At 42.8% G+C, this 24,840-nt stretch overlaps 1 protein-coding gene across 1 annotated transcript in view; it reads left to right on the top strand.

Annotated features, from left to right (window-relative positions):
* Nucleotides 1-24,840, top strand: part of MTHFD1L (methylenetetrahydrofolate dehydrogenase (NADP+ dependent) 1 like) — a 195,346-nt gene that overhangs the window by 50,137 nt on the left and 120,369 nt on the right. Inside the window, exons 12-18 of the mRNA XM_065889148.1 lie at nucleotides 3,380-3,516; nucleotides 4,947-4,993; nucleotides 7,206-7,313; nucleotides 8,213-8,287; nucleotides 9,919-10,021; nucleotides 18,645-18,721; nucleotides 24,242-24,382. Coding sequence (XP_065745220.1) covers nucleotides 3,380-3,516; nucleotides 4,947-4,993; nucleotides 7,206-7,313; nucleotides 8,213-8,287; nucleotides 9,919-10,021; nucleotides 18,645-18,721; nucleotides 24,242-24,382 — 688 coding nt within the window. The remainder of the gene's footprint in view (nucleotides 1-3,379; nucleotides 3,517-4,946; nucleotides 4,994-7,205; nucleotides 7,314-8,212; nucleotides 8,288-9,918; nucleotides 10,022-18,644; nucleotides 18,722-24,241; nucleotides 24,383-24,840) is intronic.

The raw sequence follows: 24,840 nt of genomic DNA, 5'->3' as shown, positions 1-24,840 counted from the left end.
TTTGGATCATCTTTACTATCCTTACTCTGATTTCTTTTTCAGGTAGACTCCCTATTTTCTCTTGATTTGTTGGGTCTGGTGGGGTTTTATCTTGCTCCTTCATCTGCTGTGCATTCCTCTGTTTTCTCATTTTGCTTAACTTACTGTGTTTGGGGTCTTCTTTTCACAGGCTGCAGGTTCGTAGTTTCCATTGTTTTTGGTGTCTGCCCCCAGTGGCTAAGTTTGGTTCAGTGGGTTGTGTAGGCTGGTGCCTGTGTTCTGGTGGATGAGGCTGGATCTTGTCTTTCTGCTGGGCAGGACCATATCCGTTGGTGTGTTTTAGGGTGACTGTGACCTTATTATGATTTTAGGCAGCCTCTCTGCTAATGGGTGGGGTTGTGTTCCTGTCTTGCTAGTTGTTTGGCATAGGGTGTCCAGCACTGTAGCTTGCTGGTCGTTGCATGGACCTGGGTCTTATCGTTCAGTTGGAGATGTCTGGGAGATCTCCAGCTCGTTCAGTTCATTTTTACTGTAGTTGACAGTGAATAATATTTGTCTTAGAAAAGGTGTCATTTCTTTTTCTAATGTTTTTTGCTCATCTGTGCCTGGACATGTGACAGAAACGCAATGGAAATAGTCTTTCACCTCAGCAAGTTTGTAGTCCTAATGCCCCCTGAAAAGTTAGATAATAAGCACGAAATGAGTCCTGTGGGAAGTTGGAGGGAGCAGATAAATATCCTAGGAGAAGATGTGGAAGATAATGAGCAGAACCCCCAGTTCCATTTCCATAAACTCCAGGCTCTTACAGAAAAAGAAATTAGGTTAACATGGTGCTTTTTCTTTCCTCAGTCAACTTGATAGTTTGGAATGTGAGCTAAGGATCGTGAGACGACAATTAAGCCAAATTTTGATGCCAAATGTAGGAATTGAGGTGAAATAAAATTTTTTTGGTAGCTCTCCTTTGATTGCTCCCCGTAAATACTTCCTACTTTCTGATTTTCCTGAATTGTATCAGTTGGCAGAATGCTCAGCAGTCCTGTGTTTCTCATTAAAAGCTGGACGCTTAGCTGAAGTTTTTGGGAGGTCATCTCTGGGCGTGTCTGCTTTTGGCTCTCGCCAGCAGCATTGTGAGCATATCCTTAGGGATGAAAATCTAATCCTTCGTGTGACACATTTAAGTAAAGCCTCTCTTCCTTTGCAAGAAGTAAATACCAGTACAGTACTTAATCCACCCTACATCTGACCTGCATTTTCTTTACGTAAGATCGTGATGCCTGTGGCTCTTGGTTGGAAGTGTACGTCACCGAGGAGCATTCCAGTGGGATCACTAGCTCCCTGCCAGTGGCCTCCTTGTTGCTACATCCAGTGACCGCTTTTCACTGGACTCCATTTGAGTCTGGGGACACTTCCATGGCTCCCTGGAAGATTCCCCTGTCACACCTCTGCCTCCTGTCAGGGTTTCCCGAACTTAATACTGCTCCTTCTTAGTTTGCCTTTGCTCTCTTCTAACTACTCTTTAAGAGACCATGTTCTTAACAATTCTGTCTTTATCCCTTTTGTACTCTGTTCCCTCCACTGGCTGATCGTCTCCATTCCCATGCTTTAAATTACTCATTATCGATAATGATTTCCATCCATAGAAATAACCTAGTGAAGTCAGATGACTTGCCTGGGTTTAATTTCCAGCTCTACTGCTTACTAATTGTGTGGCCTTGGGCAGGATACTTAAAATTCCTGTGCCTTAGCTTCCTCGTTTATCAAATGAAGATTAACCCAACAAATATAAAGCACAGAACCTAGCATATTAACTACCCCAAACCCACCCTCACTTTTATCTGGCTTAGATGTTACTTCCACCAGGAAGCCTTCCCTGCTTGTCCCAAGTCTACTTGGATCGTCCTATGTGCTCTCATAATATAGTGTAATTGCCCTGTTTCCTCTGTCTCAGCGTTTCTCACATTCATTGTAACTGCTCATTGATCTCTCCACATCTCCCATCGGCCATAAGCTCTGTGGAGTCCAGTGGGGTCGTCACTGTGTCCCCGGGGTCTAGTTACCTGGACACAGTGGTACTTAAGAAATATTTGCTGAAAGAGTGATTGATTGTATTGCTGTGGTGGACGGAGACAGTTGTATTGCTTCTTTGTGGTCACATCGCTGGGTTTTATGGGTCAGAAAACTCTGTCATCAGTTTTGTTTTGGTTGAACGTCCTAGACAATCTGGCTCACAGCATCTAACCCACAGAAGACTAAATTGTAAGGCAAAAGCAGTTTTTAAACTTGTAACAGTGGTTAGGATATGCCAAGGAACAATTTCATGGGTCTTTACTTGAGAATGTAATATACGCCTGTCCCATTACTTAATTCTCTGATGTTGTGAGCCTCTGATGCTTGGCTTTGTAGGGTGCGTGCTCAACAGTGAGCTCCCAGAGCAGACCTCACCTCCTGAGTGTGCTTAGGAGCTGCGGACTTACTCCTTCCCAATACTGGAAGGGTGGTTGTATGGGAAGGGAGAGGCTGAGTGTGTCTGTAGGAAGCTACAGGAATGCAGATATCTCCTCTTTAGGACAAAGAACTTGTCTAACTGTAAAAGCTATCAGGAAATGAATGGGCCACCCTGGAGGTAATGAGCCTCCAGCACAGCTTGTGTTTAAACATGGCTGGACAAGCCCCGACACTGATATCTAGAAGGAGATGGATGAATGGGGACATTAGAATCCCTTCCAAAATGAGAGTCTGGCCATGCCTCACCACCCATGGACCGTTGACTTAGGCCTCGTGCCCACTTAATGCCCTCGGTAAATGGCCCTAGAAGAACAAATGCCAAATTATCCATCAGCAAGAAAGTGACATCAGCTTAATTATTTAAATCGTTTTGGTGAATAATTCTTTGCTGTTTCTTGAAGTTGATAGTGTTATTGGCACTACTGCTGAATTAGCTTTTCTTTCTTGGCACTCTTGGTAAAGATATGTCTATATCTTGATTTTAGCTTAAGCACGGACTTTTGTGATGTGGGTAGACCATAAAAAGATCCAAGGACGGGCTTCCCTGGTGGCGCAGTGGTTGAGAGTCCACCTGCCGATGCAGGGGACACGGGTTCGTGCCCCGGTCCGGGAAGATCCCGCATGCCACGGAGCGGCTGGGCCCGTGAGCCATGGCCGCTGAGCCTGCGCATCCGGAGCCTGTGCTCCGCGACGGGAGAGGCCACAACGGTGAGAGGCCCACGTACAGCAAAAAAAAAAAAAAAAAAAAAAGATCCAAGGAAGTTGAACGGTTGAGTGATTCTGGAGTGGCCTGGTCTCTCTCAGTCTCCTCCGAGTTGGTTCTTGTACCATGGATTGACTGTGCATAGGTTGTCTAGAAAATACTAAATTTGCTCCTCCTTTTCCCCCACACCAGGATCACACCCACCCCTCTGGGAGAAGGGAAAAGTGCAGTTACAATTGGGCTCGTGCAGGCATTGACTGCGCACCTGAACATCAACTCCTTTGCCTGTCTGAGGCAGCCTTCTCAAGGACCGACTTTTGGAGTGAAAGGTAGTTTATTTAACAACTAGTATGTTTTTCAGGGCAAAATTTATCACCAGCAATCGTGGAGTTACAACTTAGTAGAGGAACTGATACATTTCATCTCTACGTAGCCGCAGCCCTCCCCTGCCCCCCTCCTCCCTGCACATTCAGGAGGTCGCCGCAGCGTGATCCTCCCACAGAGAGAGCTTCAGTGGGGAGGTCTCCGCGGAGCCCCTCAGGAAGCCGATTCCCTTGCTTCCCTTGAGTGACGGTTGGGCTCTTGCTCGGGACTCCAGCCTTGAGCAGAAAGCCTTCCATTTCATCAGTACCTTCTTTGCCGAGCGGTTTTGAAACTCAGCTGTTTATGTTGGTGTTTTGTCATCCCAGCCAAGCTAAAAGGTCTTTCCATCCAAACCCTTAAGAGATCCCTTAGGTCAGCCCCAAGCCTCATGTCATTGGAGTTGCTGTGTGGGCCCCAAGGAGCTCTGGAAACTGGCTGTGGACCGGGAGATGCGATGAACTTCCTCTGTGGCTGTGGTTGGGCTGCGATCTGGCACTCCACAGTCACTAGTCTTGCTTCATGGATTTATCATGAATCATTCTTCAGCTCACTTTATAATAGCCTTTACTGCTACAATCACTGCTTGTTCTCGGTACTTTGTGGTTTTTAGCAGTATTATATTTATATTACTGTTACAAATATTAACAACTCCTAACTTTAAGTACTGTTACAATGTCATACATTATGTAGTGCAGTGAACACTAGATGTGGACAAGAAGCCTGGGGTTTTATTTGTGGCTGTGTCTCTTACCGCTGTGTGACCTTTAGCCAGTCATAACTTCTCTGAGCCGCATGTGTAAAAGTGTAAAAGGTATATAGTACTAGGCTTACCAGATTATCGTGAGGCAAAACAGTGTATAAAAATAAGGTCAACTGTAAAATGATGTGGACACAGAAGTATCATTGTTTTAGGATAGAGAAGTCTTTTTAATGTCATAACTTTACTATATTGGGGGATAAGCAGCATGATAGATCATATATACTAGTAACTAAAATAAACTGACAGGGGTCTGTAATGTGTAAGTCTGTTGATCAGGTAGATTTTATTTAGGAAAGTTTTTGGTACTTTAAATGCACATGCAGTTTAGGTGAAGCATAGCCACATAGATCTAATAATAAATTAACGACAGAATCTCATGTTCGCTGTAACGCCGTTGGCTGTATTCTGCTTACCCCCCCTTTAAACAAAGAGACCAAAGTCCTTAAATTATATAGTGGGACGTAGGGTGAACTTTCTTCACCTTCTGTTCTGCTTTGCCTGTGACGTATTATTTCTCACTGCCTCTTTTTATTACATCTTGCGGGTACGTGCCTCCCTGTTGGGCTTGGGGAGCTGTGTCCCTGGGGCTCCTGTACTTGGCACCTCATTTCAATTGGTACCTGCTCTGTTGTTTAGGAGGAGCTGCAGGTGGTGGATACGCCCAGGTCATCCCTATGGAAGAGGTAAGATTCCAAGAGACACGTGTCTCGTGTCACTGTTTTTCCCTCCTGGAACCTTTTCTCTGTGCTTCTGTAAATACAGGCCCACAGTACTTTATCCTCGATCCCAAAGTTCTGAAGGCTCTGAAAACCAGAAATGTTTGCCTGACCCATTTGGGGGAAAACCTGACATTTACTGTTAACGAGCTACTTACGGATTTTGTCTGTGCCACTAGGTATAAATATTCATATATTTTGCTGCAGAAATATTATTTTTGATTAATGGATGCTGACCTGGACCCTGCTTGGAATGTTTTATAATTAAATTATGTGTCCATCACACTACCTTTCTACATTCCAACATATTCTGAATCCCAAAACCCACCTCAAGGGTTCTGGATGAGAGGATGCAGAGCTGTATCTCCATCAGTCATCTGTTATACTGCTGAATTCAGGAAGGCCTGGACTCTTCACTCTGTGAACTGAGACTCCAGAATCAAATCCAGTCACTCATCTGTATCCACAGGTTCCACATCCATGGTTTTGAACAACTGCAGCTTGAAAATACTCAGGAAAAAAAGTTTTCCAGAAAGTTCCAAAAAGCAAAACTTGAATTAATGCACGCTGGTAACTATTTTCATAACGTTTCCATTGTACTGAGTATTATAAGTAGTTTAGCGATCATTTAGATTATACCAGAGGATGAGAGTATGTTATATGCAAATACTACACTATTTTACATAAGGGACTTTGAGGGTCTGTGGATTTTGCTATCTACAGGGTCCTGAAACCAATTCCCCATGGATACTGAGGGACAACCATAGTTCCAAAAAAAAAAAAATGGTCCAAATAGGCCAATGGTGTCAATTCTTATTTATACAAGACCAGTTTCTACACCCTGTATTAACACTTCCTTGTCCCCTGGATTTAACCAGTGACCAGGTCCCATCAGTTCCACTCTCCACATCAGCCTCTTGGTTCAGGTCCTGAGAAGTCTTCCTAAAGCCCATGTCCTTTTCTGTTGCCTGCATTTCAGCAGTTACTCCATCACGCTCCGGCCATCTCTCCACCCCCAGTGTCTCAGGTTCCCATGCCACCCTCCCTGTCTCCACCCTGTCAAACTCCTTGCCCTGTTTTCTCTTGGTTCCAAGTCTGGAATGTTCTTCCCTTCCTTTCCTGCCTTCCCTGCTCAGCTCACATTTCAAATGGTACCTGCTCCGTGGAGGTTCTGTTCCATCCCACAGATCCCCTCCTGCTCTGTGTTTACCTCCGTGTGGTCCCATCGGGCCGTGAGGAGTTAGACCCCCTGGGCCCCAGCACTTAGCAGTGTGCCCAGCACGTAAGAGGTGCTCACTAGGAAATATTTGTTGATTTTGTTGAAGGAATAGGAAAGGGTTTTCTTTTTACCCACAGGGATGTGAGCATCATGGAAGCTAGAGGGAAATTTTGGACAATCTTCAGATGTTGGGGGTGGGAGTGAGAAGGGAGTGGGAGTGAGAAAGCATTGTCAAGGCTTGGCTGAGAAAAATAGCCCCAGGCCTCATCTGCAGGAGGATGAGTAACAGTCACAAGCCAGGAAGCTCCAGAGCCAGGGGGCCAGGTTAGGGATGGAGTGTAAGGAACGTGGCCTGGGGAGTATTGAAAGGGCGCTGCTGACCTGCTGTCATATGGCATCACCTGCATGGCCCAGGTTGGGCCAAATTGAGGGACAAGGTAGTTAGAACTATCTGAAAAAGTTAGCAAATTACAAACATGCTGATTCTACAGATAATAATCATGTGTGCGCGTGAGATTAGAAGAAAAATAACGAAATAGACAGTTGTGAGAGTGATACTTTTTTCCTATTTCTCAGGCTGTCACATTCTATATTGTTCTATGGCTACTGTGTGTTTTATTCCCTGCCTTATTCCAAAGTACATTTGATATGGTACTATTTTCTTAATTATAAAACAGTGCATAAAAGTACGTGAAAAAAGAAAACCAAAATAAGGAACCCAATCATTAAGTCCATCAGAATTGTTTCACTCTTAACCTGAGAAAGGAAGAATTTGCAATAGAAAGTCTGTGCAAGTATTCTTTGTTGTCAAGTGGAAGACTGACATTTTCTGATCTTCGGCATATCCTAAGCATTGTAAGGGTATGTCATTAGCAGAATATTTTGTTTATTTGGAAAGTCCTTCAGTACTGCAATGGTTGTTTGAAACAAGTAGAAAGATGTTTTCGTTTCATTTTATAGTTCAACCTTCACCTGACTGGGGACATCCATGCCATCACCGCTGCTAATAACTTGTTGGCCGCTGCTATCGACACAAGGATTTTGCATGAAAATACTCAAACAGATAAGGTGAGAAAGGCTCCTTGTTTTAAGATGCCCAAAAGGCCATTTTGGGCATCTTATCCTGGGATTCCTGGATTAAGGAATTCATGAAAAAACTTTTGGAGTCCGAAAGTTCTCTGAAATTCTATTCAAAATGTTGTGAATTGTATATATGTCCTTATTCCTTAAGGAGAGGATCTTTACTTTGGTAAGGTTCTCAAATTAGTTTATGACCACTATCAGGTTATTGGGAGAATTATGCTAGTTGCTCTTTTTAAGCCAAATTGTCTTCAAGACGAACCTTTAGTTTTAAAGGTAATTGGTAGACAAGTTCTCTTAGTTTTGCCCATGGGTGTAATCTCTGGTCTCTGCTAAGGGGGTTGGAGAGATACCTTTTTAAGATTCTGATGTTACAGGCAGCTATCCTAGATGCCCTGCTAAACAGGTCAGACCCCCTTTTTGGGCCTCAGGGCTGTGGGGTCTAAGAGGTAAATCACACACCTGAAGGGGACAGACTACTAGATGCTAATTCCTCATAGACATAGGACATGGATAAAAGTGGGAATTTCTGACACATTTTACAAAGGTCCTAACATCCTCCAATTAAACTAACTCCCTAGTGAGTTTTTGAAGCCAAAAATAAATACAGAGATAAATTTTAATTTGGTAGTTATAAGGCTGTAGATCAAGAAATGTATTTTCATATGAACTCTTTACAATGTGCATTATTGCAGATCTAGTCGAATTTATTAAAATGACGGAACTTCAGTCTAAATTGTTTACATTAACCAAGAATTTTAATAGGGTCTGTAATCTTAAGCAGTTTGGTTATAAATGTAATGAACTTTGCCATATTCTGTAAATTGTCCAAGTTCATGGTTGGCCCTTAAACTTTTGTGAGTTTTGTTTTTATTTTGCATTTCTAGGCTCTGTATAATCGACTGGTTGCTTCAGTGAATGGTGTTAGAGAATTTTCAAAAATTCAACTTGCTCGGCTGAAAGTAAGTTTCTAGTTAATGGTTCTTTAAAAAGAAAATACCCTGGAAACAAATCAGAAAAATTGTCAGAACCAGAAATTTTGAACTTGATTTGATTTTGGTTTTCAGATGCTTTTTTTGGATATTGAACTCTAAATAGACAGAACAATGTAGCAGAGATTGCCCAGAACTAGATGCCTGAGGCCTTGATCCTGCACCCAAAAGCAGGTGGACAAATTAGTTCACCCTTATAGATGTCAGCTTCTTCATCTATAGAACGAGAGCACCACTCTGCTGAGAACTCTAGTCAACTAACAAATGAAGATTGCCAAGAGTCTTCCTTTTCATGACAGTTCTTAATTTTCTAAGAAAGACTTTGAAAATTCATCTATTTCAGTTTTTATTGTAGCAAGATTCTAAGATTGTATTTGTGGATGTGCTCTTAATTCTTATCCATTTTACCATTTTCTAGTGCTGTTTGCTACTTAATGCCCTACTATCACATAGATTTTCCCTTTGCTTTTTTTCAGACTAAAAAATAACTTTAATGGTATAATCTACAACCACTGGTTGGTGAGAATTGGTTTAAAAAATTCATCCCCTGGCTTCTTACTGAACCAAGTTCAGTTTGTTGAGAATAACGCACAATATGGTATCCTCAGCATCTCCAATGTTTATAGTTTGCTTCCCAGATTCTTTTCTTATACTTTATCAAAAACCACTTTGTTAGAGTGTTTTCTTTATAGAAAGAGATGCTTTAAAAGTTTTAATTTTTTTTCTTGTGGAATTAGAAATAACTTGAAAACGTAGACATAATCGTTACTTAAATTATTGGTATGGACTTCCCTGGTGACGCAGTGGTTACGAATCTGCCTGCCAGTGCAGGGGATACGGGTTCGATCCCTGGTCCGGGAAGATCCCACATGCCTCGGAGCAACAAAGCCCGTGTGCCACAACAACTGGGCCTGCACTCTAGAGCCCGCGAGCCACAACTACTGAGTGTGCACTCTAGAGCCTGCGGGCCACAACTACTGAGCCCGCGTGCCACAACTACTGAAGCCCACATGCCTAGAGCCCACACTCCACAGCAAGAGAAGCCACCGCAGTGAGAAGCCCGTGCACTGCAACGAAGAGTAGCCCCTGCTCGTCACAGCTAGAGAAAGCCTGCGCGTAGCAACGAAGACCCAACGCAGCCAAAAATAAAAATAAAATAAATAAATAAAAGAGGAAATTGTTAAAAAAAAATTATTGGTATTTGTATCTGAAAAGAACAACTAGTGAACTGGAGCATCAGTTAGATGGAAGTTTTATGCCCCTTCTGTGCACGGCATGTGGTGACTATGTAGAGAGCCTTAGGCTATGACAGACAATACGGCACTTATTCTTTGTGTACTGTCACCTGTTATTCGAAGGGTGTATTATTACAGATACACCCTTCGAATAACAGGTGACAGTACACAAAGAATGTCTCCCATTTTAGGAGGTGTTTGGATCCATTCATTTATGAGTTGGACTAACCTACCATTTACTTGAAGTTCAGCTTAGTTTTTAAAAAGGCTTTACTAGTCATGGAGAAGGTAAAAGTAGAGGGATAATTTGGTTACATCTTGCTTTTTATTCCTTCTAAAACATATTGTGTTCTTCTTAATCATTAGAAACTGGGAATAAATAAGACTGATCCGAGCTCTCTGACAGAAGAGGAAATGAGGAAATTTGCCCGTCTTGACATTGACCCCTCCACCATCACGTGGCAGAGAGGTAGGTGCTGGTGGCTAGATGGGGAGGGTGACATGTCTTCCAGTTGGAGCTCTGCATAAATGCACAGCTGTATTTCTTCCCACTGTCTTCCTAGCTTGCGTAACATAATCCCTCCATTTATTTCCGTCACTTATTTTACCAGCCTCTTCTCTCATCCTTGCCTCCTATTGAGGAGAAAAAGCTATACCCTTAGCTCATCCCATTCACCCCATCTCTTCCAGATTTCCGAGGAAAATTACTTTTCTCCTGTCTCATCTCTGACCTCCTGTATTCTCTTTGGGGGTAAAAATGTCTGTGTCTCCCCTTAATTGTCCTGCTGCCCTCTCTACCCGCCATTCTGATTTCTTACTCTCTTCCTCACCACGAGCTCTAAGCAGCTTTAGAAGTTTGTATTTTCAGTGCAGAATCTTTCCTCTGAGTCTCTTGCTTCCAGCCACTTACTAGAATCCCCTTCAGCACTTCAAACGTGGGGCAGAGGGACATCTGTCCTGACCTCCCTGTTTTCCTCTTGGCTGTGACACCCCTCACTTCTCCCACACTGCCCTCCATAAGGGTGGGATAGTGGGGAAAAGCACTAAATGTGGAGTCAGGAGCGTTGAGTGGGTGTCTCCCCCTCAGCGAGTCACATACCTGTTCTGGGCCCCGGTCTCTTGGAGATGGAAATGGAGGCGGTAATATATAATTACAGGCATGTGGTAATAGCACTTGATAAAACCTACCGAAGAGTTAGATGGTGTGTATTCCTTTTTTTTTTTTTTTCTTTTTTAGAATTAAATCACAGCTGCTTTTACATTAGTACCAACTGTGACAAGATTTTTTCCAACTTTTTTTTTGAATTTTTAAATTTTATTTATTTTTTTATACAGTAGGTCCTTATTAGTCATCAGTTTTATACACATCAGTGTATACATGTCAATCCCAATTGCCCAGTTCATCACACCATCACCTCCACCCACTGCTGCTTTCCCCACTTGGTGTCCATACGTTTGTTCTCTACATCTGTGTCTCAATTTCTGCCCTGCAAACTGGTTCATCTGTACCATTTTTCTAGGTTCCACATATACGTGTTAATATACGATATTTGTTTTTGCCTTTCTGACTTACTTCACTCTGTATGAAAGTCTCTGGATCCATCCACGTTTCTATAAATGACCCAATTTCGTTCCTTTTTATGGCTGAGTAATATTCCATTGTATATATGTACCACATCTTCTTTATCCATTCGTCTGTCGATGGGCATTTAGGTTGCTTCCACAACCTGGCTGTTGTAAATAGTGCTGCAATGAACATTAGGGTGCATGTGTCTTTTTGAATTATGGTTTTCTCTGTGTATATGCCCAGTACTGGGATTGCTGGGTCATATGGTAATTAATTTTTAGTTTTTTAAGGAACCTCCATACTGTTCTCCATAGTGACTGTATCAATTTACGTTCCCACCAACAGTGCAAGAGGGTTCGCTTTTCTCCACACCCTCTCCAGCATTTGTTGTTTGTAGATTTTCTGATGATGCCCATTCTAACTGGTGTGAGGTGATACCTCATTGTAGTTTTGATTTGCATTTCTTTAATAATTAGTGATGTTGAGCAGCTTTTCCTGTGCTTCTTGGCCATCTGTATGTCTTTGGAGAAATGTCTATTTAGGTCTTCTGCCCATTTTTGGATTGGGTTGTGTGTTTCTTTAATATTGAGCTGCATGACCTGTTTATATATTTTGGAGATTAATCCTTTGTCCATTGATTCATTTGCAAATATTCTCTCCCATTCTGAGGGTTGTCTTTTCGTCTTCTTTATGGTTTCCTTTGCTGTGCAAAAGCTTTGAAGTTTCATTAGGTCTCATTTGTTTATTTTTGTTTTTATTTCCATTACTCTAGGAGGTGGATCAAAAAAGATCTTGTTGTGATTTATGTCAAAGAGTGTTCTTCCTATGTTTTCCTCTAAGAGGTTTATACTTTCAGGACTTACATTTAGGTCTCTAATCCATTTTGAGTTTATTTTTGTGTATGGTGTTAGGGAGTGTTCTAATTTCATTCTTTCACATGTAGCTGTCCAGTTTTCCCAGCATCACTTATTGAAGAGACTTTCTTTTCTCCATTGTATATCCTTGCCTCCTTTGTCATAGATTAGTTGACCATAGGTGCATGGGTTTCTCTCTAGGCTTTTATCTTGTTCCATTGATCTGTGTTTCTGTTTTTGTGCCAGTACCATATTGTCTTGATTACTGTAGCTTTGTAGTATAGTCTGAAATCAGCGAGTCTGATTCCTCCAGCTCTGTTTTTTTCCCTCAAGGCTGCTTTGGCTATTCGGTGTCTTTTGTGTCTCCATACAAATTTTAAGATTTTTTCTTCTAGTTCTGTAAAAAATGCCATTGGTAATTTGATAGGGATTGCATTGACTCTGTAAATTGCTTTGGGTAGTATAGTCATTTTCACAATATTGATTCTTCCAATCCAAGAACATGGTATAATCTCTCCATCTGTTTGTGTCATCTTTAATTTCTTTCATCAGTGTCTTATAGTTTTCTGCATACAGGTCTATTGTCTCCCTAGGTAGGTTTTTTCCTAGGTATTTTATTCTTTTTGTTGCAATAGTAAATGGGAGTGTTTCCTTAATTTCTCTTTCAGATTTTTCATCATTAGTGTATAGGAATGCAAGAGATTTCTATGCATTAATTTTGTATCCTGCAACTTTACCAAATTCATTGATTAGCTCTAATAGTTTTCTGATGCCATCTTTAGGATTCTCTATGTATAGTATCATGTCACCTGCAAACAGTGACAGCTTTACTTCTTCTTTTCCAATTTGGATTCCTTTTATTTCTTTTTCTTCTCTGATTGCCATGGCTAGGACTTCCAAAACTATGTTGAATAATAGTGGTGAGAGTGGACATCCTTGTCGTGTTCCTGATCTTACAGGAAATGCTTTCAGTTTTTCACCACTGAGAATGATGTTTGCTGTGGGTTTGTCATATATGGCCTTTATTATGTCGAGGTAAGTTCCCTTTGTGCCCACTTTCTGGAGAGTTTTTATCATAAGTGGGTGTTGAATTTTGTCAGAAGCTTTTTCTGCATCTATTGAGATGATCATATGCTTTTTATTCTTCAGTTTGTTAGTATGATGTATCACATTGATTGATTTGTGTATATTGAAGAATCCTTTTACCCCTGGGATAAATCCCACTTGATCATGGTGTATGATCCTTTTAATGTGTTGTTGGATTCTGTTCGCTAGTATTTTGTTGAGGATTTTTGCATCTGTATTCATCAGTGATATTGGTCTGTAATTTTCTGTTTTTGTAGTATCTTTGTCTGGTTTTGGTATCAGGGTGATGGTGGCCTCATAGAATGAGTTTGGGAGTGTTCCTTCCTCTGCAATTTTTTGGAAGAGTTTGAGAAGGATGGGTGTTAGGTCTTCTCTAAATGTTTGATAGAATTCACCTGTGAAGCCACCTAGTCCTGGACTTTTGTTTGTTGGAAGATTTTTAATCACAGTTTCAATTTCATTACTTGTGATTGGTCTGTTTATATTTTCTCTTTCTTCCTGGTTCAGTTTTGAGAGGTTATACCTTTCTAAGAATTTGTCCATTTCTTCTAGGTTGTCCCTTTTATTGGCATAGAGTTGATTGTAGCAGTCTCTTAGGATGCTTTGTATTTCTGCGGTGTCTTTGTAACTTCTTTTTCATGTCTAATTTTATTGACTTGAGTCCTCTCCCTCTTTTTCTTGATGAGTCTGGCTAATGGTTTATTAATTTTGTTTATTTTCTCAAAGAACCAGCTTTTAGTTTTATTGATCCTTGCTATTGTTTTCTTTGTTTCTATTTCATTTATTTCTGCTCTGATCTTTTTTTTGCGGTATGCGGGCCTCTCCCGTTGTGGAGCACAGGCTCCAGACGTGCAGGCTCAGTGGCCAAGGCTCACGGGCCCAGCCGCTCCGCGGCATGTGGGATCTTCGTGGACCAGGGCACGAACCTGTGTCCCCTTCATCGGCAGGCGGACTCTCAACCACTGCGCCACCTGGGAAGCCCCCAACATCATTTTTAATTACCGATATGAATATGTTCAGCATTTCATTGGGAAGTCTACTACCTTTTTTTTTTTTTTGGCTGCATTGGGTCTTCATTTCTGTGCACGGACTTTCTCTAGTTGCGGCGAGCAGGGGCTACTGTTTGTTGCCGTTTCTTACGAGATTGTAGTTGCGGTGGCTTCTCTTGTTGCGGAGCACGGGCTCTAGGCATGCCGGCTCAGTAGTTGTGGCTCGTGGACCGTAGACCACAGGCTTAGTAGTTGCGGCGCACGGACTTCGTTGCTCCGCGTCATGTGGGATCATCCCGGAGCAGGGCTCGAACCGGTGTCCCCTGCATTGGCAGGTGGACTCTTAACCACTGCGCCCCCAGGGAAGTCCTAACTTTTTTTTTATAACTAGGATTAATTATTACTATACCATTATATCTGAAATGCATAGTCAGCTTTTTCAAGGCATTTGTGAATTTGTGTTACTCTTTAAAACATTTTTGTGAACAAAAAATTAATGCAGGTGGAAATCGGTATTTTCTTTAAATTAATTTGTTTATTTATTTTTGTCTGCATTGTGTCTTCGTTGCTGCGCACGGGCTTTCTCTAGTTGCAGCGAGCGGGGGCTACTCTTCATTGTGGTGTGTCGGCTTCTCATCGCGGTGGCTTCTCTTGTTGCGGAGCACGGGCTCTAGGCGCACGGGCTTCAGTAGTTGTGGCTCACAGTCTCTAGAGTGCAGGCTCAGTGGTTGTGGTGCACAGGCTTAGTTGCTCTGAGGCATGTGGGATATTCCTAGACCAGGGATCGAACCCGTGTCCGCTGCATTGGCAGGCAGATTCTTAACCACTGCACCACCAGGGAAGCCCTGGAAATCAGTGTATTTTAAACCTAGCATGGGGATATGCTAAAAAAGAAATTTTTACACAAGGGGCGTTCTTCCGTATCTGCATTGTGGCTCCAGCTGAGCCAGCCACCAGAAATGGGGCCACCCATTTCTAAGTGGGTCTTAGAAAAAGAAAGGCTACACAATCCCTCATATGTACCCAGGGCCACCTTGCAGATTGCTTTCTCCCCAAGAAGCATGAAAGGACTGAAGCATACCATAGTTGCAAATCACTTTTAATGCGAGTGATAACGTTAAAAAATTACTCCAGATAAATACTAGAATTGTATTATTGTTTAGGGCACTAAAGTGCTAATTATTGCTATAGACAAGCCACCTAGGTCAGAGGAGTTTGGAATGACGTTTGATAGCTAGTTTGGCTCTTATTCCCATTAATTAATATAAGAAATAGGACTCTCCATCAAATAGATTGAGGTCATTTAATAGTAAGGTTTTGGGGCTTCCCTGGTGGCGCTGTGGTTGGGAGTCCGCCTGCCGATGCAGGGGACACGGGTTCGTGCCCCGGTCCGGGAAGATCCCACATGCCGCGGAGCGGCTGGGCCCGTGAGCCATAGCCGCTGAGCCTGCGCGTCCAGAGCCTGTGCTCCGCGGCGGGAGAGGCCACAGCAGTGAGAGGCCCGCGTACCGCAAAATAAATAAATAAATAAATAAATAAAAAGTAAGGTTTCTTTGTTGTTGTTCTTTTTTTAAAAGACAGTATTGGCTTAGAACTAGAAAGAGTATGGCCTTTGGGTGAGATTAGATGCTTTTATAATTTGATAACTACAGAGGGGACACTCAGTGACCACATGGGGCTAAAAAACTCTTCTGAGACCATAGATGTCGCATATTGAATGCTCGCCTCTCCCCTTTTATCCTTTGTAAGAAATTTAACTCGTGGTTGTTTTCTCCTATGCTTCCCGTCACTAACTTGAAGGCCTCATAAGTGCATGGTAACAGGGTGGAACTGGGAGTCGATAGACTATTCCAGAAACACATAGTATAAGCAGAAGAAACAGTGGACATCAAGTCATTTTATTGTTCCTCGAAGGATGTGAACCCTGCTTTTCTGAGTATCAGAACCCCTGGGGCCTCACAGGCCCTTAGACTGAAGACCAAGAAGCCTCAGTCTCCAGGGAACTGATATCCAGTTACTAGTTCCCAGCAGTCCCCTACAGCCTTGCAGGGAATCAGTACACTTCTGCCAAAGCCAAAGTAGTGGGCCTAGCCTCGATGTCGTACCCTGTATTTCCCAGTCCCTGAGCTGGTGCTGGTTGTTTTAACAAGCCACTAGGAACACTCTGGATGCTCCTCAAAACAGAGCGGTGTAGTCCTAAAGGGACCGTCTAGGGCAAAGAGTGAAAAACCAGATCTCTCCCCTCTGCGGGGTCCCCCCTCCACGCCTACCTGCACTCTCCATCTCTCCCCTTGCCAGTGAGTGCCTTCCACAAGAGAATGATGTCTTGTCCATCTTTGTATCCCTGTACAGCTCTCACAGGACCTGCCACAAAATTGGCCCTCAGTAAATAGCCCTGAAATGAATAAGTATGTTTCTCATTCCATCTTCACCTCTGTCACTTAGAGGGCAGGAATTCCGTATACTAACTTAGCATTACTTTCTGTTATCCATCTTTCTTGTGTATCAGAATTTCATCTTCACATTTCTTTCATGTATCACTGTCATTTCACACGTCTTTCCATGGACATCAAAAGCCTGGTGAGACGCCCTGTTCTGCCAGGGGTGCGCTGATAAACGCACAGGTGGCCTTCTGATGCTGCTGATTATAGCGGATCTTACTAAGTTTTTTTTGGGGGGGGGCGGTTCTTGTTTGTGTGTTCTTTGCTAAATAAAAACCAGCTGAAATACCAATAAAAAGATCACATTAAGACTGTGTATACTACACATGAGAGTAGGAATTATTTTTACTTTATATGATTCTGCACCATTGGTCTTGGGAATAAAGTACTAGCTAGTGATAATAGTGAGAGGCTTTCCTTTCTCTGTATGCCCTCTGCTTATGCCTTAAAGTCATAGAGAGGTTTCTCTGTGCTTGAGGAGGGTTGCCTGGGTGCCCATATGAGTGTGCGGTAATATGAATGTATATATGTATGTGTGAGAAAGGGGAGGGTTTGTTTGTTTTTGATTTGGGGAGTTTTCTTTGGCTGCGTTGGGTCTTCGTTGCTGTGTGTGGGCTTTCTCTAGTTGCGGCGCGCAGGCTTCTCATTGCGGTGGCTTCTCTTGTTGCAGAGCACAGGCTCTAGGCGCACGGGCTTCAGTAGTTGTGGCATGTGGGCTCAGTAGTTGTGTCGGCCCCCGGGCTTAGTTGCTCCGCGGCATGTGGGATCTTCCCAGACCAGGGATCGAACCCGTGTCCCCTACATTGGCAGGCAGATTCTTAACCACTGCGCCCTCAGGGAAGTCCCGAGAGAAGAGTACTGTATGTAGAGAAAGAGGCCGGCGGCGAGTCAGGGAGCAGCAGAGGCGGGCGAGGCTGGCAGGTCTGTCCGTGCCTTGTGTGTGGAAGAAAACGTTCACAATTTCATCCTGCAGAGATGCTTGTAGTCCCCAAATACACAATTCCCGCCACCGTTTCGGTCAGAGCCATATTAAACATTTAGTCAATTGGATCTAAGTTGTCAGTGTGGACGGCTTGCTGTTTGATGCAGTATAAATTATTAGTGAAGTCTGTGTCCTTCTGGCTTTACTTTCTGGCATGGTAGATGCGGTTTTCACAAACAAAATATAAATCGGTGCAGTTCATACAGGCCAGTGAAGAGAGTAAAGAGAATTGATACTCACTCGCATCATCATTGACTCCTCCCCCCACATATACTACTTTATTTATTTGGGGGTTTTTTATATGGTAAAATATACAAAGCATATCGTCTTAATCATTCATAAGTGTGCGATTCATGGCGTTAAATATATACCACGAATGGCATATAGGCCAAGGCTTGGGATGGTTACACCATCCCCACTAACTACACCCCAAACCTTTTCATCATCCTCAACACTCCCTCAATAATAAGTCCTCACCTCCCCTCAGCCCCTGGTAGTCACCATTCTACTCTCTGTCTCTATAAATTTGCCTATTCTAAGACCCCCATACAAGTGGAATCATACCGTACCTGGTTTATTTGATCATGCATAATGTTTTCACCGTCCGCCCATGTTGTATCATAATATATCAAACGTTCACTCATTTTATGGCTATATAACATTCCATTGTATGTCTACATTTTGTTTATCTATTCTTTGGTCAGCGGACACTTTGCTGTTTCCACCTCTTGGCTGTTGTGAATAATGCTGCTGTGATCATGGGTATGCAATAGCCGCTTCCAGTTCTGTTGGATACATACCTGGAAGTGGTGGGTCAGATGTTCGTTCAATGTTTAACCTTCAGAGAGACTTAACTGGCTTCTTCTTGTGCCTCAGGTTTCAGTGTAAAAAGGACACTCCTTCAGAAATGCTTTTCCTTACTGCCTGTTCAAAACGGCACCCCACCCCAGACCCCTTCCCGACACACGCCGTCGTATCCCCTCCTTGGTTTCCTAGCTGGGTGATCCCTAGTTTATTTGACCCCTTTCTGTGATCCTCCCACGGGATCATCAGCTCAGGGAAGCCAAACCTTAGCTCTTGCTCTCTGCTGCCTCTGCAACGCCCAGAATAATGCCAGACACACACTGGGCAGCCAGTCCCTGCTCGTTGATGCTCTGTTCTCTTCTCTTCCAGTCATGGATACAAATGACCGATTTCTACGAAAAATAACCATCGGGCAGGGAAACACAGAGAAGGGCTTTTCTCGGCAGGTAGGTGGTGTTTTCTCCAGGGAGGACTCTGCTCTTGCACTTAAAGCGGCCCAGAAGCTGGTTCTCCACATTTCTCTTCTTGTTCTTCCACCCACAGTAACCAGTGGGCCCCTGATGAGTCAAGGCATTTCTTCCAGTCCCTCAGCAGGACTGGGAAATCATCAGGAGACAGAAAGTCTCCAGTATTATTTTGCCATCCTTTTTCTGTGTGATTTTAGTTGTGTTTCTGGTAAGAGCCATTCAGGGTGTCCCTTGAATAAACATTCTAACGTATTTTATACGTTAGATATAAAATAGTACGAACCCAAAACTGAATCACACAACATTGTAAATCAACTATACTTCAACTTAAAAAAATTAAATTTTAAAAAGTGAATATGAGGATTGAATCGAGAAGACAAGCTAAGCCGCTATTCCATCCCTCCTCCAAATCCTGAAACTTGCACACACAGACAGATTTCAAATAGTCAGTATCCTTGCTAGAAAACCAGAGTCATGGCCATACTCTTTGGGGAAGCTTCTGAAAGATAGGAAGATGGAATTGGATGGGTGGAGAAAAAGCACAAACCAAGATATGGTGGAAGTATTGGAGGGGGTCGCTAAATTCAAAGGCATTAGATACCCTACTTCTCAGATACAGGAGAGGGATGGGGACAGCTCCCAAAAAAACTGGTGCACAGGCAGGCAGCTTCCTGGGACACCTGTGTTGAGATACAGCCAGTGGTACATTGGTCTCAGCCTTGGGGCCCAGCCGTGGGGGGCGGCTCACATCAAAGTCACAGATTCGCTTGTGTACCGTGCTTCCTGGCTGGCAGTGAAAAGCATCTGCTGCAAGGAAAAGCAGTATATTGTGACACTTAGGAGAGGGCAGCCGTCTGTCATTTGCACAGTGGGCAACCTCAGGACTAATCCTGTGAGAGACTGCAGGACGGGAAGCCAAGGAGCAGCATGTCCTATGTCCTACTCTCTTGAATGTCTAGAGACAGGGTGAGGTTGTCAGAAATCAGGTCCCCAGACAAGGAAAAGGGAGCATCAAAGCCAGGAATCGTCTGTATTGAAGGAAAGCACATATCATGAACATGGACACCAGACGCAGTAAAGAGAAGCTTAGGTGCCCTAGACAAGATTGCAGATCAGATGGTGGCGGGGTGGGGGGGGACTTTGAGGAGATTACCATCAGTATTCTCAGAGGCTTAAGGGAACTGTCCTACAAGGATTGAGAATTAGCTGTTGTGGAAAAAAAATGGGTTAAAATCTTGGAAATAAAACTGTAGTGTCAAAGTAAAAATCCAGTTAGTAGATTGAATAAGAATAGGGTTAACTGAATGAGAGAGGAAAGTTCAATCTAAGAAACTCTCTCAGAACATACTATCAAAAGGAAAACCATAGAAAATATAAAGGAAAAATCAAGAGACATACGAGACACACCGAGAAGTTCTAATACTCATCTCAAGTTACCGGTGAAAGTAACAGAGAATGTAGGGAAGAATGTATTTGAGGAAATAATAAAAAGGGAATTTATTGACTTTAAGGAAAATTTAGAATTTTCATATTAAAAGACTTAACAAGTGCTGAGCGGCATACATGAAGTAGACTTACACCCAGACACATAATGTTGAAATTTCACAACGCTAAGGGTAAAAAAAAGAATTCCAAAGAGCTGCCAGAGAGGAAAAAAGTCTTGACGAGTCACAAAGGAGTGAGATTCAGATTGTCATCAGACTTCTCATTGACAGCACTGAATGCAAGGTGACACTGGGAAAACCGATTTGGAGTTCTGAAGGAACAGGATTTTCAATCTAGAATCCTTGAGTAGAAAGAAAAAAAAATTTGGAACAGAAAATACAAAATAAGCTGGCATAAGTCAAACACAGTAGTTTGGCCTAGTAGAATTGGCACTGACATAAAAAGCAGAAACTCTAACGAATAGATAATTTTGACATAAATAAAAATTAAAATCTTCCATATGGAAAAATGATTTACCAAATCAGCAAAAGACCAGTAAGAGTCTGGGAGAGGTTATTCGCAGTATAAATATAACAACGGGTTAAAGTGCCAAGCATAAAAAGAATTTCCATAAATTAATACTCAAATACTGCTCTCAGTAAGGCCTTCACTGGTCACCTTCTTTAAAACTGCACCTGCCTGTCCCCAAACTCCCTCTTTCTTCCCCTGCTATCCTTACTTATTTGTTTATTTTCTGCCTTCCCCCACTAAGATGTGAGTTTCATAAGGGCAGGGGTTTTGGTATGTTTTGTTCACTGCTATATTCTCAGTGCATAGGACTTTGTTACATAGGAGTAGTAGGTGTTCAATAAATCTATACTAAAGAAATGAATAGGATAAGTAGAAGATAATAAGACTTATCTATGAGCTCATTAAAACATAAATAAATTAATATTAACCGTTAGTGAGGATGCAAAGAAATAGAGACTTTTATACAGTATTAGTGAGAATATAAATTGTAAAGCCTTTTGGATGATAGTTTGTCAGTATTTAAAATTTGAAATGTCAGAACAGTTCTAACTTCAGGACTAGAGATTTTTCTTAAAAAGGGGGGAATATTTACTCAGGTACAAAAAAAAAATCTATATATAGGATACTAATTGCAGCATTTTTTGTAATGGTGAACATTGGAAGCAATCCAGTGTTCATCGTTAGGGGTGATTACATATATTTGGTGTATCCTTTTGCACAACAGAAACAGGTAGCCGTTGAAAATGATAAAGTGTATATCGGGGGAGTGACTTAGAGCTCTCATACAGATTGTGAAATCGAAGGTTTGTCCATACAAACGTATGGACACCAAGTGGGGAAAGTGGTGGTGGTGGTGGGGGTGATGGGATGAACTGGGAGATTGGGATTGACATGTATACACTGATATGCATAAAATAGATAACTAATAAGAACCTGCTGTGTAAAAAATAAAATAAAATTCAAAAAAATAATAAAATCAAATCTTGGAAAAGAAAAAGAACACACGTTAAGAGAATTTGGACTAAAATGAATATAGCGTAATCCAGTTTATGTTAAGAAAAAGCCAGCATACGTGTTTATATGTGTAAAAACACATAACATGGATGCTGGAAAGCTGTTCACCTTCTGAAATCACTGACTTCTGATTTCAGAAGAGGAATAGTAAGGAAGTTCCTTCACATTTTCTCTGCGTATTTTTGTACTCTATCTTGGCACTAGAGAGATGCAGGATTAACAATTGCTGTGATCTGAATGCCTATTTTGTGCCTTTTATTGGTAGGCCCATTACATACGTGAGCACATTTAGTTTGTAAATCTGGTTTGCAAATGAGAAAAGTTGCCATATTGTGTTAAGTGACTTGTCCAAGGTTATGTTCTATATTGCTTTATGCATACATATTATTAAGTAAGAAGGGATTATATCTAAGAGGTTTAACTGCTTTTTTTAATCTTAAAACTATTGAGAACATCTTTTTATGGCAGTAAATGTAGATCTATATCATCTTTTTTGGCTTGTGGGACCACACGGCTTGTGAGATCTTAGGAATCGAACCCGGGCCCTTGGCAGTGAAAGTGCGGAGTCCAAATCACTGTACCGCCAGGGAATTCCCTATATCATCATTTCTTTAATGCCTATATAATACCACATCTTGTAGATGTACCATAATAGATACAACCATTTCGCTGTTAATGGACACTTAGGGTGTTTGCAGTGTTGGGCTATCATAAATAAGCTGTAACATACACATGATAAACAGATCCATACTTGCAGAGTCAAAGGGGATTCGCATCCTTGTCAACATGGCTTTTGTCTTTTGTCTAAATCTGTGATAAACAATAAGAATAATCTCATCTACACCTTTATGTGATTTAGAAATATTTTATTTGCAAAACAAAAGCGAGCAGCCCTCTGTTAGCTGTACCATTCAGGCATAAAATGAGTAACTATATTTATATTGATCCTTGTTTCATTTTGATGTTGCTAGAGATGCAAAATTTTGAAATTGTAACGATTACAAATGAAGAACTTATGGGTGTTATATATTCCACTTATCACTTACACAGTTTATTTTTTTTATTTTATTTTTTTGTGGTACACGGGCCTCTCACTGTTGTGGGCTCTCCCATTGCGGAGCACAGGCTCCGGACGCGCAGGCTCAGCGGCCATGGCTTACGGGCCCAGCTGCTCCGCGGCGTGTGGGATCTTCCCGGACTGGGGCACGAACCCGTGTCCCCTGCATCGGCAGGTGGATTCTCAACCACTGCGCCACCAGGGAAGCCCACACAGTTAATATTTTAAGAATATTTCTAGCCTCCGGTTTTGTGCAGAAAGTCTCATCATTTTTAGTTACTTTTCATATGTACTGTTTTTAATGGAACGGTGGTGTAGAAAACCCTAAATTTCATACAATGAAAGACCACTGAGATTTGGAATGGGTTATATTGAGAATGTAATAGTTGAGTATAGGTGCATTTGCCTTTCAGGTAATGTGTTTTCAGTAAATCAGTGACTGCTGAAATCTCAACCAGGAAGTAGCCAGAAAGCTCCTTCTTTCCTTCACTTCCTTTCTTGTGGGTGCCGGAAATGGACAATAAAATATCTCCTGAGGTGATCCCTCCAGGGCACAGCCATTTTCTATGTAAGACTGAACTTGTCTGGCTCATATGCCCCTTGGGAAGGAGTATAATGAAGCGGTTTTGTCTGGTGGCTGAATTCGGTGGGGGAGGATATGCGGGGTCCTTGTGTCTCTTTTGGTTCCTGTTGGATTGTGTCCAGCTTGGAATCAGAGCCAGGAGCGGGAATAGGAAGGCCAGGGACATTTCTCAGGAAGTAGCCTCTCTCCAGCATTCATGGCTGGACAATTCATGATCTGATGTGGCCAAGCCTCCGTGGACAGCTCAGAGCTGATTCCATGCCACCTTGTGACTGGGGGGATGACAGAAGTCGAGGGTCTTCTCACCGCTGTGCTGAGCTCTAAGTCTGGGAGACTGGCCTCAGAACCCTCTTTCTTCACGATCTGCTGCTTACCTCTTTGCTGGGCAGACACATGCATCCCCCTTGACACACGTAAATAACAGCAGGGGTAGGCAGCAGACTCTTCCTTTATTTTGCTGATACACATTGAATGCCTCCCGCATTTCACACGCAGGCCTCCATGCTGGGGACTCAGGAGCAATCCCTCCCCAAATGGTCCCTGCCTTCATGGCACTTACAGTCCACTGGTGGAGCCGTGCGTCCATCACGTCATCACATTAATAATTCCGAGGCTGAAATATGCTACAGAAGCAAATCTCATAGCCCCGTGAGCTCCCGTAATGGGGGGCCCAGCCAGGCTGTGCTCAGACAGCAAATGGAGGAAGGGGTGGCCTCCCTAGGGAGCACCGATCCCAGGACCGGGCATGTGCTGGAAACTTGTGCCTCTGAGAACGGCCCATCGAGGGTTAAACCCTGGGCCTGCAGGAATTGCTGCAATACAGATCCCCATGCAAATGGCCATCCAGGTGGAGCTGCAGCTGACCAGTACCTTGGCTTTGCCTTTTCAGGCGCAGTTTGACATCGCCGTGGCCAGTGAGGTCATGGCAGTGCTGGCTCTGACTGACAGCCTCACGGACATGAAGGAGCGACTGGGCAGAATGGTGGTGGCCAGTGACAGAAACGGGCAGCCCGTGACGACAAGTGATTTGGTACGTCCATCTCAGAAGCTCCAGAGAGCTCGCTGCCCCTGTTCTTTTGTGATCAGGAGAAGGTTTTCTTCCTCTTACATCACTGGGTAATAATGGGAATTCAGAGAATTTCTGCACACGTTTTCCTGCTCACCATCCCGTTTGTCTTACAGCTTCATCATGTTCTCACAGGCATTTATAACATGCTTGTGCCTGACTGCAACCAAAGCATATGAAACCTATTTCGTGAGCTTTTCACGATCCTTTCCAATCCTGATCTCTGCTCTGCCTGGGGTGCGGTCATCCTCCTGCAGCCTGTGGCTTTTTTAAAAAAGTGTGATCTATGCTGGCTTTAAATTGAGGGCAAATCACCTTTCCAAGGAATAAAAAGTGACTCCACCTTCATGGAAGGGAAGGTTAAGTTAAAAATGGCACATTTTTGGCTCCAGCCTGCTCCCTGGGCACCCTGGTTGTTTAAA

Source organism: Phocoena phocoena, chromosome 12 (genome assembly GCF_963924675.1).
Source record: "Phocoena phocoena chromosome 12, mPhoPho1.1, whole genome shotgun sequence".
NCBI classification, from domain to species: domain Eukaryota; kingdom Metazoa; phylum Chordata; class Mammalia; order Artiodactyla; family Phocoenidae; genus Phocoena; species Phocoena phocoena.
Note: the sequence above shows the minus strand (reverse complement) of the source record. Positions and strands in the feature narration are given on the sequence as shown.